Source organism: Euleptes europaea, chromosome 2 (genome assembly GCF_029931775.1).
Source record: "Euleptes europaea isolate rEulEur1 chromosome 2, rEulEur1.hap1, whole genome shotgun sequence".
In the NCBI taxonomy this organism is placed as follows: Eukaryota; Metazoa; Chordata; class Lepidosauria; order Squamata; family Sphaerodactylidae; genus Euleptes; species Euleptes europaea.
The window spans coordinates 53,661,803-53,680,232 of NC_079313.1; the positions used below are offsets into that span (position 1 = coordinate 53,661,803).

At 41.6% G+C, this 18,430-nt stretch overlaps 1 protein-coding gene across 1 annotated transcript; it reads left to right on the forward strand.

The window, feature by feature from the left end:
* The first annotated feature begins 1,305 nt into the window (after positions 1 to 1,305).
* Positions 1,306 to 1,613, forward strand: LOC130473224 (60S ribosomal protein L37a-like). Its single transcript, XM_056844751.1, has one exon. The coding sequence runs from the start codon at positions 1,306 to 1,308 to the stop codon at positions 1,606 to 1,608; it is 303 nt and encodes a 100-aa protein (XP_056700729.1). The 3' UTR covers positions 1,609 to 1,613.
* Positions 1,614 to 18,430: the final 16,817 nt, after the last annotated feature.

The window sequence follows — 18,430 nt, forward strand, 5'->3', positions numbered from 1 at the left end:
TTCCACCAGTGATTACTCATTGGCATCCGCACAAGCCCAGGGGTTAATGCACATTATCATATAACATCTGTCTTTTATTACTTAAATGGCAGCACAATGTGGCAATCCTGCGTCAGCGCCACAAGGTAGAACAGGCTAAGTGCATGCATTATAACTGGCATGGTCCCTGGATCATGACAAATTACTGTACTTTGGAAGCAGTTGTTTCATGATATGATTTACAGTTCACTGAGAAGAGCAAAGGAGACAACAAAAAGGTGTCTCCAGAGCATACTGCAGCATGCAAAAGATGCTGTATGCATGCTGGAATTTCTGAAATTGCAGCATTATCATCTCCAACATCAGTAAAGTAAATATCAGTCAGTAAACCAACAAATATTTCTGGTTCACTGAACACCAATAAATAAGACACCTTTGCTGTCGGTTCAGTACCCTTACAGAATACAGTGATATAGGTCCATGTGGCAGTTTGGCATCGTGACGTCCTGTAGATTTGCTGACTTAATGAAGAAAATCATTCTATCACAAAGATAAATAATTGTATGAAATCATTTAAGCCACTAATGTACAATCAAAACAAAACTGCTGGTCAATCAAAACAGCAGTCTTCACATAAGCATTTTTTTTTAAATTAAAGAGGAGATGCAACATATATTTTTGGTAAGCAGAAACATGTCATTTAAACTGCCCGGGGTGTTGGTGATGGTTGGAAATATGCATAAGCACAGCAGCAATAGAGTTGCCAGCTCCCGCTTGGGAAATTCCTGGAGATTTGAGGGCTGATGCCGGGGAGAGTGAAATTGGGGAGAAGAGGAAGCTCAGCAGGAAAGTGATGTCACTCAATGTGCCCTCTAAAGCTGCCGTTTCCTCCAGGGGAATTGACATGTGTAGCATAGAGATGTAGGGATGCAAGGTGGTGTCCTGGCATCGTCGAGAGCTTCAGGGACAGGGCAAGGGGCTGAAATGTTGTCAGGCTACATGCCAACATTACATCCAGGCAAAAGCCAGGATGTGATGTCAGTGGATTAACCGATACTCTAGAAACTCTATGGTAGCTCAAAATATCGTCGAAGGCTTTCACGGTCAGAATTCATTGGTTCTTGTAGGTTATCCGGGCTGTGTGACCATGGTCTTGGTATTTTCTTTCTTGACGTTTCGCCAGCAGCTGTGGCAGGCATCTTCAGAGGAGTAACACTGTCCTTCAGTGTTACTCCTCTGAAGATGCCTGCCACAGCTGCTGGCAAAACGTTAGGAAAGAAAATACCAAGACCACGGTCACACAGCCCGGATAACCTACAAGAATCTATGGTAGCTATTTCTGCAGTCTGTAGCTGTAGCAAGATGGCCAAGAAAGTTGGCATTGTGGGTAAATATGTTACCCGATATGGAGCTTCCCTGAGGAAGATGGTGAAGAAGATTGAAATTAAACATGCCAAATATACCTGCTCCTTCTGTGGCAAGACCAAAATGAGGAGGAAAGCTGTGGGTATCTGGCATTGTGGATCTTGCATGAAAACAGTGGCTGGTGGTGCCTGGACATACAACACTACTTCAGCGGTGACAGTGAAATCTTTCATCCGAAGACTGAAGGAGTTAAAAGACCAGTAGAAATCTCTTCTAACGCTGTCATGTTCCTCTTCCAGTTTCTCAATACATTGTTGTTGTTTGTCAATTAAAGGTGGTTGTGAATCTGAAAAAAAGGAAACTCTATGGTAGTTAAATGGACAAAGAAATACCACAGTAAAGTTGGTCCAAGAAAAAAAGGGAATCTTAACCTACAGCATGCTGATAAAACAAAAAATGGCAACAATCCACGGGGAAGTTCTGTGCGGGAGAAAGGGCCTTTTGAGAGAACTGAGCTCACTTCCTATGGGTTTTCTCTACCACAATGGAAGTGTTCATGTTCTGTTCTTCCTCTGAAGCTTCTGCAGGCTCCCTACATGACATCAATGCATATGATGTATTTAGAACACATTCTGTTGAAATTAATTGAATACATAAAAATCAAAAAGCATTGAGAAAAGGATGTTAAAGATTTATGAATGCTAGTGAAATGATTAGAGCACACAAAAGCTTTGAATCTCAAAGCCAGCCTTCCATCTTGTTCTTACATATCAGCCTCCTTTGATCATCCACCCTTCAAACTTTTACATGGCTTTTATGTGCTCTTATAATTGTTTCACTAATACTGTTGAAGATTAAAGGTACGAGTTAAATTCAAGCCTGAGATTTAAGGGGGAGAATCAGGCTTAATCCTGAATAAATGTATGCAGGTGTGGCCTTCCCAGTGTATTGTCTTTACCTGCTGCTACTCTGAATTCAGTCTGTGTGTCAAACAGTTGCTGTGGTAAAGACTGTGGAAGAATCACCATTTTAGTCTCATGTTTTGTGTGGTTCACTTTAAGGCATGGTCACCTGGCAAGAGGCAGTGTGGTATAGTGATTAGTGTAGCGAGTTGCCAGCTAATGGCTGAAAAAATGGGTGTCTGGGGGAAGGGGGAGGGAAATGGGGGGGGCGGTGGCACCATTGGTGCAATGCCATTATATCAATCCTGGGGGAAACCTGGAAGTGATGTAATGCCTTTGCACCAATGGTATTTTTTTCTGGGGGCAGGAGCAGAAGTCCCCCTGCCTCCATCAGGAACCTGGCATCCCTATTAGAGTATCAGACTTGGATCAGACCCGGCTTCACTCTTGCTGTGTGACTTTGAGCCAGGCATTCTCTTATAGCGTGACCTACCTCACAGGGCTATAATGAGGATATAATGAGGGTATAATAATATAGTGAGGATATAATGGAGAAAAGGAGCATGATGTTATAAGCTGCTTTGGGAAAAAAGCGGCATATAAAAATGTTGGTTAGAATTAAAATAAACGAGGTTTCCTTTTCATATCATCATCATCATTTGTTTATTACAGTCAAAGACCAGCTTGCCCAAAAAGAAATATCATCAGTATTTAAAACAAAATGTCTAAAATTTGCTCAATAAATCGTAAATTTAGTTACATCAACTCTTGGTAAAATAGTATGTTTAACATGAAAAATCATTATAACAGCTTCTTCTGCCTTATAGCACATGCCCTGGCACAGAATCTCGCAACCTGATAGGTAATATCTTTAACAGAATCATCTAATAATAAAATAGTATAACTAACTCTGTCTCTATCTGGGAAGCTAGACAAAATTGGATCAATGAGTGTTTTATGTATGACTTGATAAAACGGGCAGTGTAATAGAACATGTTCAACTGTTTCCACCATTCCAGATTGACATGGACAGAGGCGGAATTCGTAAGGGAGATGGGCATATCTCCCATCAAGAAGAGCAGATGGAAGGGCATTAAAACGGGCTAAAGTGAAGGCTCTCTGATATTTAGGGTAATCTAAGGCATAAAGATAATTTGGGGGAACCGAAAATTTAATACGGTTCTCCACTACTGGGACCGAATGAGCCCTTGATCTATCATCTTGAAGGGCAATGTCCCAAAGCCTCTGTTTGGCTGTTGTTTTAGCTCCTTGATATCCAAGATTTAATAGGGTTGTACTTGATATGAAAAGGTTGTACCTTTTCATATCAAAAATATAGACTAAGGTTTTCAGAGCTCCCATAGGGATGTTCAAACTTCAGTAAACTAAAGATGGCACGAAGCATCTCAGGCCACCATGGGACCCATCTTGCTATATCTGCTTTAGAGTGCTGTACACTTCGTTACTCACCTGGGCGGAATAGCAGCTGTCTTGAGCCAACCACCTGGGAGGGATACTCCCCCTAAAATGGAAGAAATCAGCCAGGCATCACAGCACTACTAAGTAGCAGTGTGTAGTGGGGGGGGGAATTTAGACTCTGAGTGGGATCTTATGTTGTTTTAAAAAATGTCAGATTCTAGTATTGGGATTAAAGATAGAAGTATTGGGGAATCAATCAGATGGTTTCTGTTGGGTTCAATGGGAAACACATTTCTGGGTGTGAGTCTGGATGATGTTTTTGGGAGTCTACCTCCCTCATCTTCAGAAAGCCTCGCTCCCCAGTTTCAGGGAAATAGGAGGCATCTCTGTTCCACAGGCAATTGCAATTCTTACTTGCAGAGCATGTACAAGAAGTCACAAATTGGCATGTGAATAACCTTTCCCTCTCCTTTCCTGGGAGCCTCAAGCAGTGGGTTGAGAGGCCTAGAGGAGTTGTTTTTGTTTACTCAAATGAGCACATGGCTGAAAGAAGATAAACCTAGCCACCCACCGCTGCACTTCACTCCTTTTAGCATTCCCCCCCTCTCAACAAAGCTTCCAATAAAATATGCTTCAAGTACTGGAGAAAATATGCTTCAGGTATGGGAGAAAAGCCCAATTTAAATGTGATGGTGGTGTAGGGTCGCCAATTACCAAAGCAGCCATTTTCTCCAGCCCAACTGATCTGTTGCTTGGAAATCAGTCATAATAGCAGGAAATCTCCAGCCACCACCTGGAGGTTGGCAACCCTATGTTGGTGAGATGCAGCACTTCCCTGTGATTTTTCCACAGGCTCTAGGTGTCACTTAAACTGTGCTGCAACCTATGCAGAGCAACTCTGCATGCTTAATTTTTATGCCAGAGGTATTGTGCTGGTTCACAAACTAAGCATGTATTGCTGCTTTGAATTGGTAGCCACCCACTTTTAATGGGCTGCTGCTATTTGAGTGCCAAGACCCACAGGATAATCCTTCTACCTCTCCTGTACTGCGTTCAAATCAAACCTAAGATGTAGGATGGGGCAATGTTTTGTTTCCTTGAACCATACATTTTGGTTTTGTTTACAAACAGGTTCCCCCCCCCACACACACACAACCCCTTCCACTGTCTTTCCATGTGAACATGGGGCTCTCTGACTTTTTCTCTCCTGGGGCTAATAGCAGTGGCAGAGGCTAAATCTGTATCAGGGGAAAGGTATGGCCACTTAGTGCTGACATAAAATTACAAACAATGAGAGAACTCTGATCTTTAATCAGCAGTCCTTTCTTTCATCAATAAATGATTGGTTCCTTCTTTATCACCAGTCTCTCACCTCTTGTCTGTTGCCCTGATTGCAAAATCAGTCTAAGAAATTCCCTACAAGATAGACCCTGAGATAGTTTTGTGACATCTATGCAAGTGTGAGTAACTATGAGGTTTCAAATCAAAATATAGCATGCAACATCTTGTCTTTATTATTCAGTGCTTACTTGGGTTTATCAAAAGGATACATAAAGGGTAATAAGCCTTCCATTTGAAAAGATGCTGACCTGTCCCTGAAGGGTCCACAGTCTACAAAGGCAGCTGGTTTAACCATGTCCATCAAAGCTGGGAATGTGAATAACGTGATCCAAAAACCTATCTGATGTGTTCACGTTTCTAAGTTAAGTTTGATAACGATTTTTTCCCCATTCAAAGATGTTCACATTACATACAGACTGCTGATCTTTCTCCTTGTACGAAATGGGTTTGATCTTGCACTTTTTATGAGACAGGAAATTTCACATCCACAGGGCACACTGCTGTCAGTTGGCAGGAGAACATGGAATGGGAAAGAATCCTGAGGACTTTAGAAGGTGTTAAAAAGATAGGCATGATGTAACCATTTACTTTGGCCTCTGGCTCTAGGTATAGAAGGAGAGGAGAGAAATCTGCAGTCAACTATGTGGCTGCTAAGATGCTTAGGAAAGGGACTTCTTTCTGAATCTTACACAGGATGTGCAGATGTTCCATGTTCTCCAGGATACGTTTGGTTCAGAATGAATGCTCATGTCATTTAAGCACATGTTATACTCCTCAATGTTTTATGAGGGCTTAACGATCACCTCAAACTGCATTGCTCTTATAAACCAGGAAAATGTTGAGAGAGAGTCCCTACAGACTTTGCCAGGTGCCCGAGAGACTGTGTCCTGCTTGGATGCATCTTAGCAGCTGAGCAGCTGGGAAGATTTTATATTGCTAAGAGGAATTTTTAATTAATTGCACAACTGCAGAATTGTCGTGAAACAGCTGAACAGTCCTCTGGAGTCCTTGCTATGATTCTTAGAAAGAAAAAACCCAGTGTCAGGGCAGAAGCAGCTTATATGCTGTTTTACAGGGAAAGATATACGAATAACTGATGTTTCAGCTCAGGTACATAGAAGAAGTTGTCCCTATGGGTGTACGCATTTGAACACAAGCTTTCTTTACATAGATCTCAGGCTATCTCTCAAATAATAGAACAGGAGACATTCTGCATTACATTTGGCTTTAGTCTTGTATGCAGAGTACTGTTTGTAATGTGATGACAGAGCTTTGCATATGCTTGCATAATTACGAGTGAGGAGCCGAGCTTCACAAGGTAATGAAGCCATTAGATCTTATGGCTGCAAAGAAGGATATGGCAAAAGGAACGGCAGCAAAGTAATTAATCTGCCTGTAATTGGGGGCAATGCAAAATCGGCATCTTAGATATAGGACCGAGTCTATCAAGGAATAAAAGAAACTCTGTGTTCAGAAGGAGTGTGTCTCTGGCTACTGGATGTTGAGAAGAAGCCACAGAGTATAGATGCTACGTCCGTGTCTTACTTTCGGAAACTTCTAGCTGGCAAATGTTGCAAACAGAATGCTGCACTGGATGAACTTTTTATCTGATCCAGCAGGGCAAATTGGTATGTTCTTATAAGCAGAACTGATCTACCCCCAGTGGGGTGTATCATATTAAAAGGTCTATGCTGTGTTTTAGTATAATTCCAGGGTACCAGAATCTGGAGTAGTTCAAGGCTAGGGTCTCTGTGTGTGTGTTTAAATTATGACTCTATATAAACTGGAATTAGGCTAGTTGCTATGAAGGACTCTGGTAGGCCTTTTCAGATACCTGAAGAAGTGAACTGTGACTCACAAAAGCTCATACCCTGCCAGAAATTTTGTTAGTCTTTAAGGTGCTACTGGACTCTTGCTCTTTTCTACTGCTAAAAACAGACTAACATGGCTACCCATCGTGATCCTTAAGAACATAAGAAAGGCCATGCTGGATCAGACCAAGGCCCATCAGGTCCAGCTGCCCATTCACACAGTGACCAACCAGGTGCCTCTAGGAAGCCCTCAAACAAGATGACTGCAGCAGCATGATCCTGCTTGTGTACCAAAGCACCTAATATAATAGGCATGCTCCTCTGATCCTGGAGAGAATACGTATGCATCAGGACTAGTATCCATTTTAACTAGTAGCCATGAATAGCCCTCTGCTCCATGAACATGTCCACTCCCCTCTTAAAACCTTCCAAGTTTTATCATCACCACATCCTGGGGCAGTGAAGAAATACTTCCTTTTATCTGTTTTGAATCTGTCACCCTCCAGCTTCAGCAGATGGCCCCACATTCTAATATGAGAGAGGGAGAAAAGCTTCTCCCTGTCCACTGTCTCCACACCTTGCATAATTTTATAGATCTCTTATCATGTCTCCCTTAACCGCCTTCTTTCCAAGTTAAACAGCCCTACTGTTTTAACCTCTCCTCATAGGACAGTTGCTCTAATCCCCTGATCATTTTGGTTGCTCTACCTTCTCAGGCTCTGCAATATCCTTTTTTATGTGGGGTGACCAGAACTGTACACAGTATTCCAAATGTGGTCTTATCATAGATTTGTCCAGGGGCAGTATGATATCAGCAGTTTTATTCTCTATTCCTTGTCTAATTATGGTCAACATGGAACTCGCCTTTTTCACAGCAGCTGCACACTGGGTTGATGTCTTCATCAAGCTATCCACTACCACCCCAAGATCCCTTTCTTGGTCTGTCACTGCCAGCACAGATTAGTGTATATGTGAAGCTGGGATTTTTTTGCCCCAATTTGCATCACTTTACACTTGCTCACACTGAATCTCATTTGCCATTTTAATGCCCATTGCTCCAGTTTGAAGAGATCATTTGGGGGCTCTTCACAGTTCGATTTTGTTTTAACCACCCTAAATAATTTGGTGTCCTCTGCAAACTTGGCTACCTTGCTGTTCACCCCCAACTCCAGGTGGGAGTTGATGAACAGGTTGAAAAGCACACACACACACAGGCACACAAACATAAACACACAGGAAAATCAACCTTGGCTGACTGCAGTATTGAAAGGAGAATGATTGGAGGATGGGTAGAGAAAGGCTTCATACATTTCTCCTTGAAAACTCGTTGTAAGGCGCTTGGGTTGAATCACACTTAAATGGGCTCAACATGCCCCTTCCCAAGCTGCTTTTCCCTTTGTCAGGAAAAATATGGGATCTTTGTAACTTTTTTGTTGATTGATGGCATATGTTCTAAGCCTGTCCAGAAAATTAAATAAATTTATTAAATTATTCTTGGCTGTTAATCACAGGCATGCTGGAGATATTTTTGCTGTTCTCACAATACCATAATTTCCACCTATTCCAATGTGTACAGTGCAGTCATGAGCCAGCATGGTGGAGTGGTTAGGAGCAGTGGTTTGGGGCAGTGGAGTCTGATCTGGAGAACCTGATTCCCCACTCCTCCACATGAGCGGTGGAGGCTAATCTGGTGAACTGGATTTGTTTCTCCACTCCTACACACGAAGCTAGCTGGGTGACCTTGGGCAAGTCATTCTCTCTCAGCCTCACCTACCTCACAGGGTGTCTGTTGTGGGGAGGAGAAGGGAAGGTGATTGTAAGCCGATTTGAGTCTCCCTTAAGTGGTAGAGAGCATATAAAAACCACCACCTCCTCCTCCTTTTCCTCTTCTTCTTCCATTTTCCTTAGCTCTGAAACGTTTTCCAACACATCCTCCCCCCAGGGCACATTCATTATTGCTGCCAGTGCTAGAGTAGGCAAGGTCCCCGGGGAACCATAATATTGTCATAGCCTGTGGTGTCTGACTCAGGATCTAAGTGTACAACACATGTGTGTGTCAGTAGTAAAGCTCCAACACTATTTTTTTTTAAAAGAAGAACAATTATGGGAGGTGGAATTTGAATTTGCATTGGAAATGGGGAAGAGCAATTGAGAATAGCCATGAATCTGACAAGTTCTCTGGGAAGCAAGAGACAGATACTGAAGTAGACCTGGAGCAATCTATGACTAGCTAGCAGAATCTTTATGCAGAGGAGCTAACCTGAATATACAAGGTGCCATTTTGAAAAGAGCAGGGTGGATTGGTACATGCTGAAGCTCTGAACTATGTCAAGTTTAAGAGTCCCCATTAACCCTCACAAATGTGTATTTATATATATCATATATATTATGTATGTATATTATATATGTTATGTAGAGGCCACTCATAAACTGAAGCTGTAGCATACATAGCTTGCGCGTAATTCCAGGTCTAGAAAAGAGAGAAGCCATATTAGGTATGTGTATGAGAGAGATAGCAACTACAGGTTATTGCAAAATTTCCCACCCTAGCAGGAGTACAAATCTTTTAACAATGTTAGTGCCAAAGTTTCTTTCAGATAGACTCAATTTCTTAACTCTCTTTTGGGTTAGGAAGCAAAGGGATCATCCACAATAGCAACTGAGGTCTTGTGGAAATGTAATTGATGGAAACTTTACTGCAAAAGTAATATTTATCTGGTGTTTCATTTGTGTCTACAGCTGCGAAGAAACCTTAGGGTCTAGTCTGGCATTACTTGATGTGTGAAATTTTAATCAGTCGTATAATTAAAGACTGAATAATAATGCACAAGCACAAGGGAGCAAGGTTAGGATTAAGTGTGAAACCCAAACATTGGCATTTCCTGAATTTTGAATGATTAACTCTACAAATGAGCAATTTTCTATCAGTGTACCTTTTTCTATGAAGTACAATAGAAATAGTCAAAGAAAAGAGTCTTTCTGTCTAGATCGACTGCTTTTGAATTGCAGCATAGACCCATGAGGACTATTCATCTGTTTTCATGACAATGCTTTAATCTTGCAATTAATTAAAATCCTTTTCCCAGTGAATGACTTACGCTTTGACATGGTATGCTCAGAAGAAAACAAAAGTGTGGGAAGAAGCCTCCAAATATGAGCGGTATGTTATGTTATCGAGTTTGTTTAAAGCCCTTAGAGGGAAGATTTAAAAAAAAAAGAACTTTAGGGATAATGCGCCGATTGGATAATCAGAGTTGCATAATAATTTGACAACTGTGGGGAAATAAAAGAGAAGGTTTCAAAGACCCCTAGCCATTTGATGCCTTCTCCATCCTAATTACTGATATTCAGCAGCCATACAGGTCTTAATTGGCTTGATTGAAAACCCAGTGGCTTCCATAGACTTTATTGGATTTAAGATCAGACCCCATGCCCCGACTTTTCATTGCAGGCCATAAATACAGAACATGTTTAGGCACAGTAGTCTCCTTAGTGCACAAGTTTTAATGCACAAGCTTCTGCTGAGCTGGCTCTGTTTAATTGGAGGAAAGCAGCAGAAAGAGCAGTGGTCTCTTTTTCACAGAGGGAAAAAAATTTTCCGCCATCACATTCCTTAAATTGCATCTTCAGATATTAATCTCTTTAAAAAACAGTTGGGTTTCTTGGAAAATCTTTGTACCTCTTTCCTAAAACCACTTCTTTCTATGGAGGTGTACATATAGAAGTACTCTCAGGGCTGGACTTTGGGATGGAAGTCTGGGGCCTTGGCTCATGGGCTCATCAGCCCCCCCTGCCCCATGTAGGCTATAGCTAGGAAGCCCTATTGAGCCCGGTGGGACTTCCTTCAGAGTAAATAAAAATTGGGCTACCTTCATGTGTGGTTATCTGTGGAGACAGTGGGAAGGGATGAGGCTAGCTTGTTGAATGTTCGTCCTGTGCTTCACTCTTGAAGTACACATTGCTATTTAAAAGAGAGTTCCTATAAGATCATGAAGTCCACCCCAAACTGCACCTCTCTTGTCCCCTGCCAACTTTTGAAAGAAGATAGTTAAGGGAAGTCAGTGAGCAAAGTCAATTAAGTCTGGGACTAATGGTATTTCTGGTTATGGAGTGAGGTTCCATCACTGGTTCCATCATGTGGTTCCATCATTGGTATTAAGACAGAAATCTTCCATGTTTCTCTTAATCCCACAAAAGCCAGATATAATAGGTTGCAACTTGGATAAAAAGTAGATAAGAATGCCCCTGCTGGTTTCTTAGAAAGTCACAATGGCACAGAGAAGAAAGCAAAGTTTCTAATCTACTGGGGTATATCTCTAAGGGATATTGGCCCAAGGCATTTTGAAGGCCGTGTCTTCATTAGTGACTGGGTCAGCCCTGTTAAGAAAAGCTAACTCTTATATTCATTGTTAGTAACAATGAAAGGATAATATTGGTGGCTTGTTTGTCACTTTGTGGTGATTTGTTTGTACTTCTTAGATGTCATATTATTTATTATTTTCCCAAATAAAATTAATGTGTTCAAAATAGGATGAAGAATTCTGGCCTGGATACTACCACTCAGTTGAGAAAAGTTTGAAGCCTTCCTCCAGCCTAAAGAGCAATTCCTTCCATTGGAGGATGAGGGACTTAAAGTAGAAGAGGCACATACGTTGGAGGAAAGCTCCTTAGGCTTGAGAAAGACTTCAGACTTCACTGAACTGGGTGGTTGGATTTATGCCACTCAGTTGTAGGCATAACTGAACACAGGCAAAACCCATGGAGTGGTCCACCCTGAATATAGGCTCAACTTTATTCCACCTTTGCTGCTGCTGCTGTGATGATGTTGTTGTACATAAAATCCATTCAAATGATCTTGTACCTGGTACAGTGAATAGGCATGTTAAAATCAACTGTGGGAACCATTAAAGAGCTAGTGTAGCATAATGGCTAAGTGTAAGAACCAAGATTTCCTAGTTCAGGGGTCTGCTGCATAGTGGGTTCCATGATGCCTGATTACATCTTTCCTATAGCCCACCAAATGTTTTTTAGAAAGTGGGCAGGGCAGTGAGGGGCTTTTGCTCAGCAAGGCTTCTGACTGGCCACTGCAGATTTGATTGACTGTGTAGATTTTTAAAAAACGGCTTCAGCAGCAGCTACCCCTACAAATAAGCTGTGTGTATGCAAGGAAATATTTTTAAACAATATGTTCATTTTAAAAGGCATCCTACAGCACCTGACCTGTTGAAGAGTCACTATCAGAGTTATGTATAACCTCACTCCTTGCCATTTGAGGTTGGCTCTGCCAATGACAGCAGTAAATTATTATAGGAGTGAAACCTGGGTGTAAATTTATATTACATTGAAAGTCTGAAATATTAGAGGTTAGACTTCAACATCTTAATTCAGTTGTAAGGTTATCTTCCTTATTCAGTGAATCTATATTTCTTTGTCTATAAACTTTGGTTTGTTATCCCTTGACTTGAGATCGAAAGTGGTAAAAGATATACAGAAGACACATATTTTATTCATTATTTTTTCCAAGAACATTCTCCTGGAAAACACCTGGGGTGCACTTGAAGGACTAAAATGAGCTGCTTCTTCTTCTTCTTCTTCTTTTTTAAAAAAAGAATAACTCAGAGAGCATGTAAAAAAGACAGGGGGAGGCTAGACATTATACAGTAATGTAGGAGTCACAAATCTGAATCTACACGCACTTTCATTGGTAGAGTGAGATGTGCCCCACTGTATGTAAGAGCCATGGTTATTTTGCCAAACTTCTTTTTCAAGTCATTTTGACCTCCCCTCCCCCCCAGCAAATATTCAGTCTAGATCAAGTTTTATCGTACATTGCTCCTTCAGCCGCTTTGATATCTGATCCTCCAGGGAGTCAGTGCTGGTAGCTCTCACCCTGTAGCTCTCACCCTGTCCCTCTCATCTCTCTTTCTCTGCTGCTCAATAAAAGCTCCTTCTGAGGGCCCCAGAATCACATATTTCCATTTGTTTAAAAATACATGAAGTACAACCTGCCAAACCACCTAAGTGATACAATAAAATATTCTCAGATGTATGGTTGTTAAATTCATTTGAGATAGAATTGTTTTGGGTATACTACCTCCCTTTAGAGGCCTTCGTATTATACATCCAGTACATACTAAAACAGACAGCAATCCCATTTGTACTTTGCTGGGAATAAGACTAAATGAACTCATTCTCATTGAGATTTACTTCTGAGTAAACACATAGCAGTTGATGTAATCCTGTTATCCTGCATACACTTTCCTGGGAATAAAACTTTGGAATGCTGTGGGGAGTACTTCTGAATGTACATGCAGAGTTTTGAACTGCAGAACTGGTAGTCTTAAATGGTACTGTCTTGATGAAATCCTGTGCTAGGTTCCTTAGGTTAAGGCCACTAAAATGTATGGTCTTCATTTGGAGTAGGTGTGCTGGATTGCACCGTGAATGGACTTTTTATGGGATCTTATTTTGAACTATCTCGAGTACTCTTAAAGAGCAGTAAGAGGGAGATATAAATATACTAAAATCAAGAATACATGGGGACTATGCAAAGAAAGGGGTGAGTTCTGTTGCTGAGAGATGGTAAAAGGAACTGGCAGTTTGAGGTTGTGAGAATGAAAGGCTATTGTGAACTGGAGAGTTGGAATGTGTCTGAAATTCATCCCTGAATTTTTACATTGCCAGGTATGATGACCCTCCCTACCTCCTTCTTACTACCATCTCCCAGTAATCAGTTTTTGTTCTGAGGGAGGGAGGGATCACTTACTTGTTGTTAGCTAAAGTATTTTTCTCCTTCTCTAGTCCTTACCTTATTTTATCTCAGAGAGAAATATTACACAAGAGGCTTCTTAAAGTTAACAAAGAAAACAGAGAAATGTATTAACAAGTATTTGCAAGATGGATTTTGAGAGAAAACTGTATTGGAGGGAAAGCATAAAACCAAATATTTACAAGATTCACTTCAGAGAAAGCTTAGTTCGTATTTGACTTAGATGTTACACGACATGTTCCTTCAGATGTTAGTTCGCAAACTTAGTTCTGTTTCCCAGAACACCTATAGAAGTAGTTACACAGACTCTGCCACCTAATTATCAGGGAAGGAAGAGACTTTTCAATCTCTATTCCCTAGAAAAACGCAGAAGTGTGGAGATTTACCAAAATCTCTCTTCCCATTCTCATTACTGAACTACCCCACCACACCAGTGGCAGTAATCCCTTCACATTACCCTGTAACTAGGATTGCCAACCTCCAGATAATAGTTGGAGATCTCCTGCTATTACAACTGATCTCCAGCCGATAGAGATCAGTTCACCTGGACAAAATGGCCGCGTTGGCAACTGGACTCTAAGTCCCTCCCCTCCCCAAACCCCACCCTCCTCAGGCTCCACCCCAAAAACCTCCTGCCAGTGGCGAAGAGGGACCTGGCAACCCTACCTGTAACTGGATTAGCTCCTTCCTAGAGACTAATCCCTCTTTGTAACCTGAGAAAGGCCCTTCCTCTCCCAGTCTCAATCCTGTTACTCCACAGGTTGTGTGTGTCACTAGTTTAGGCCAAACTAAACCCTCAGGTTCTCAGAATCTTTCACAGCTTCTTCACACGCAGGTTACTTACCAATCTTACCGTGCATTTCTGAGAATTTGGCCGAATCTCGCTAAGAGGCTGCGTGACCTTGCCGCCAGTGTAAGTGTGTCTAATCACGGCACAAGACGCACTTACGCTGGCAGTGAGGGCAGTTCCGTCAGTGCCTGAAAGTGCTATTTAAATCTGGAAGAAGGGTTTTCCTTTTTTCAGACTGACACTGTTCTTCGCCTACTTTTGCAAGGTTTTGCTAGCCAACAAATATTTATTCGAACAGCAAGTCACTCATTTTCAGGAGGATTCACCTGCAGTGATTTTGACCTGGAAGGATTTACCTGTTTGATATAGATTTAATGCAGTTGTTCTAGAAGTTCTCCTGCTGCCTGTCTTATGTTTTGTCTTTCTTGCATGCGAGCATGTTTGTATCTGTGTCATATTGTACAGTTAGATAGTTAGGTTGTTTATAAGATCTCACATTGTTTGGTGTATCACCTCACATGTTGCATAATGTGTTTACAGCACTGGTGGAGATTTATAGCAGCAACCTCCAGGTGGCAGCTGGAGATCTCCTGCTATTACAACTGATCTCCAGCCGATAGAGATCAGTTCACCTGGAGAAAATGGCCACTTTGGTAATTGGACTCTATGGCATTGTAGTCCTTTCCCTCTCCAAACCCTGCCCTCCTCAGGCTTTGCCCCCAAAATCTCCAGGTATTTCCCAACCCAGATCTGGCAACCCTATTTATAAGGCTCCTCCCAACTTTGATGTACCATCCTAATAATAGTAGCTTCCACTGAATAGGCTTCACTAGGATTCTGAGTAGACCTGCTTAGGATTGTTATCTTAGTCAATGAAGGATTTTGGCAGGGGTGGGTGATTGCCGTGAAAGGGGTGAAGAAAGTTACATGGCAATTCTAAGTACCAGAGTTCGATTTTCTTTTGCATCTCAATCACTTCTGAATTCCAAATGTCTGTCGTACAGAGGTTGTAATCCTATGGCTCTGGCATACCTCTTGATCTTTTTTTTAATTTTTACAGAAGGTTTAAAATAATGGATCACAGCTCTTTATGTAGGAAGGCTGGCTCCATTTCTGTGAGCTAGTATTTTGCAAATGTGCAGTCTAGACATCCATAAACTGCAAGTATTCACTTGTGGGCCATTGGGATGCTGTTTGCTCTTCCTCATACATGTCATAAATGTCATAAATGGGTGTAGTGCTTGAGAGCTCTAAGTGACAAAAAATAGCCTTGCAGGGTAGGTTGCAGCTGCCTGAGTGTAATTAAATTTGTCTGAAATAAGGCCAAAGGCACCAGTGTATTTACGCCTTCTATTTGGCACTTTCGTTCCAAGTTATTTTATTAACATAGGGTTGCCTTTAATTATGCAGCACTACACACTGCATTATTGATATTCTATAAACATTAACTACTGGTGCCCCTAATGAAACAGGAGGAAAACATCTTTTCCTGCTATTTGTCAAGATTCACAAAACTCCACACATGGGAGGTGCTGTCCCCCTGTTTTGTCAAGTAACAAGGCATTTGAGCAATTGGCCAAATCAGCAATTGGCCAAGTCATTTTTAAATAGTGCATCAAAGTAGATGCATTGCAAAGTTGATTTTGTTTCCTGTAATGAGCTTCATTTTACCTGAAAGACATTTTGAACCTTGCTCATTGCCCTGATCCCAACTAGGAGAGCTCCTAGTTAATCACAGGCTCTTTAATGAGTCACACTTCTATCCTGCAACAGCCCTGGGATAATAGATCAACACACTGCTCAGCTTTAAATTAAAAGTCAAACCTGGTTGCATTCCAGCTTCCTGGACCCAAGCTACTTTACCTGATGATGTGAGGATTACTCTCTAATCCAGGGGTGTCAAACATATGGCCGGTGGGAGAGATCCAGCCCCCTGAAAGCTGTTATCTGGCCTGTGACCCAGCCGAGGCAGCCCCCCCCCCCCGGAGTCCTGATCTGGGCTGGAGAGACATGGCCCGGCCCAACTGACATTTATATCATATCCAGCTCTGGTAACAAATGAGTTCGACACCCCTGCTCTAATCTGATCTAATCTAATCTAATCTAATCTAATCTATAGTTATATTTCCATCTATAAGAAAGGGACTAGTTTTTAGGTCTTTTCTCACTGCAGTGGCAGACCTATGCCAGACTACAGGGGGTGTTAACCCACTTTACATTTAGCCATGTTGAACTCCCCATTTCCACTCACCCAATTTAGAGAGATCCTCCTGCAGCTCTTCATAATCTGCCTTGGTACCATCTGCAAATTTAGCTACTACATGGCTCAGCCCCAATTTCAAATAATTTATGAGCAAATTAAATAGTTCTGGCCCCATTACCAATCCTTGTGGGACTCCACTACTCACTTCCCTCCATTGTGAGAACTGTCCATTTATTCCTCCTCTCTTCTTGCCGCTTACAATCAAGGAAGGAAGGAAGGAGAACGAGTGGATAATGTAAAGTTTACAAGCACTGACTATCTTTCCCCACTCCAATAAGCAACCCAGAAGAGATCTGGGAACCTCCTTATACTGTATCCATATGAATTACACACTGGAAAAAAGTGGTGGTGGTGGGGTGACAACTCTCTCATACTTGGCTGTTTTTTGCCATACAACATCTGTCAAGTATGAATTGAGCTCAACTTGGCACCTGTATGAGCAACAAACACCAACTGTGAAGACAGGAAAAGCCATTTTGTTTTAGCTTTTAGCTTAGTATCACTATTCTCCATTTTGGATGCCTAGAAACTGCTGCCTTGTAGTGTGGAGGCCTAGCATGGATAACAAGATGCACCTGCAGCCTGTTACCAGGCAGATAAGACCCGTTCAAGGCTGAGCCAACATACCAGCCTAATTGGAAGCTAGTTTCATCTGTGGGAAGTTGGGAGGGGGGAATGATCTCACTCTTCACTCCTAGGGTCCAGTCCGGCTTGAACTGGCCTGAACCATCTAAAGACTTCTCTGTACCACCGTTTCTGATTGGAAGTCAAGGGTCATCTGACCGGGGTCCAGATTGCCATAGGTTTAGCCATGCTCATTCTTTGTTAACTATCTTCATCACCTAAACTGCTTTAGCATGTTATTCTGCTCAACTACAGCAATGCCGCAATGCAAGAAACCAAGGCCTGAACCAGCTTAGCTTAAGAGTAAGGAACCTCAGCTATGTAGTAGAGTTGTAACTATAATTAGAAAGACTTCGTTATTTTCTTTGCCAGTGTGCCTTTAAAATGACTGTACTTGCATTTTAATTAATTTTGACTTTTTATTTCTTAATAAACCTTTTCATTTAAAAGGTGGTTTGAGTTATTTGACCTGACTCGGTTACATTACAACATGGCTGGGGCTCTGGAGAGGGCAGCCAGTCATGATACCAACATTCTGTGTGTCTGCCATATAGTGAAGAAGAAAATAGGGATGTTCTGGGAACATCAACTGATTGCAATTTTGCAATATATCATTGCGTGCTTAGATCCAAAGTGCTTTGTTAGTTCAATGAATAAGAAAGGGCATAGTCAAATACATTCAATTATCAGTTTTTCCAGAGCCAGTTTTTGGCCCTGAAATCTTATGAGGAATTTGTACAGAAATACAACACTGGATCCCAAGTCTGCAGTGTGTCAATGAAATGCTGCGGGGATATAAGATGACAACATAATCAAATGTGATGGGCCTTTGCAATGACATCTCCAGCCTGTAGAATTCAAATAGGCAGAGCTTGCTGAAATCCATGGTTGAAACATGTTTCCAGTTAGCTGCATGTATTCTTCAATTGTTTAAAAAAAATGTTCTTTAAAAATGGAATCCCTTCTCTCTTGTGCTCCCTCCCTCCCAAATCAATGTCTTAACTGTTTCTGTGGTAAAATCCCCTGGCTTTGCAAACAACTGAAGAAACGACCTGAAATCTGTGGAAAATACACCACTTAGGTGCCCCAGGTTTCATTAATTCTATTAACATATGCATTTTATTCCAACAACATGGTAAAAATAAATATCACTTCTTTGGGAAGTCG

Coding starts and splice junctions, on each gene's coding strand:
- LOC130473224 (XM_056844751.1), top strand. CDS start 1,306: ATGGTAGCTATTTCTGCAGTCTGTAGCTGTAGCAAGATGGCCAAGAAA.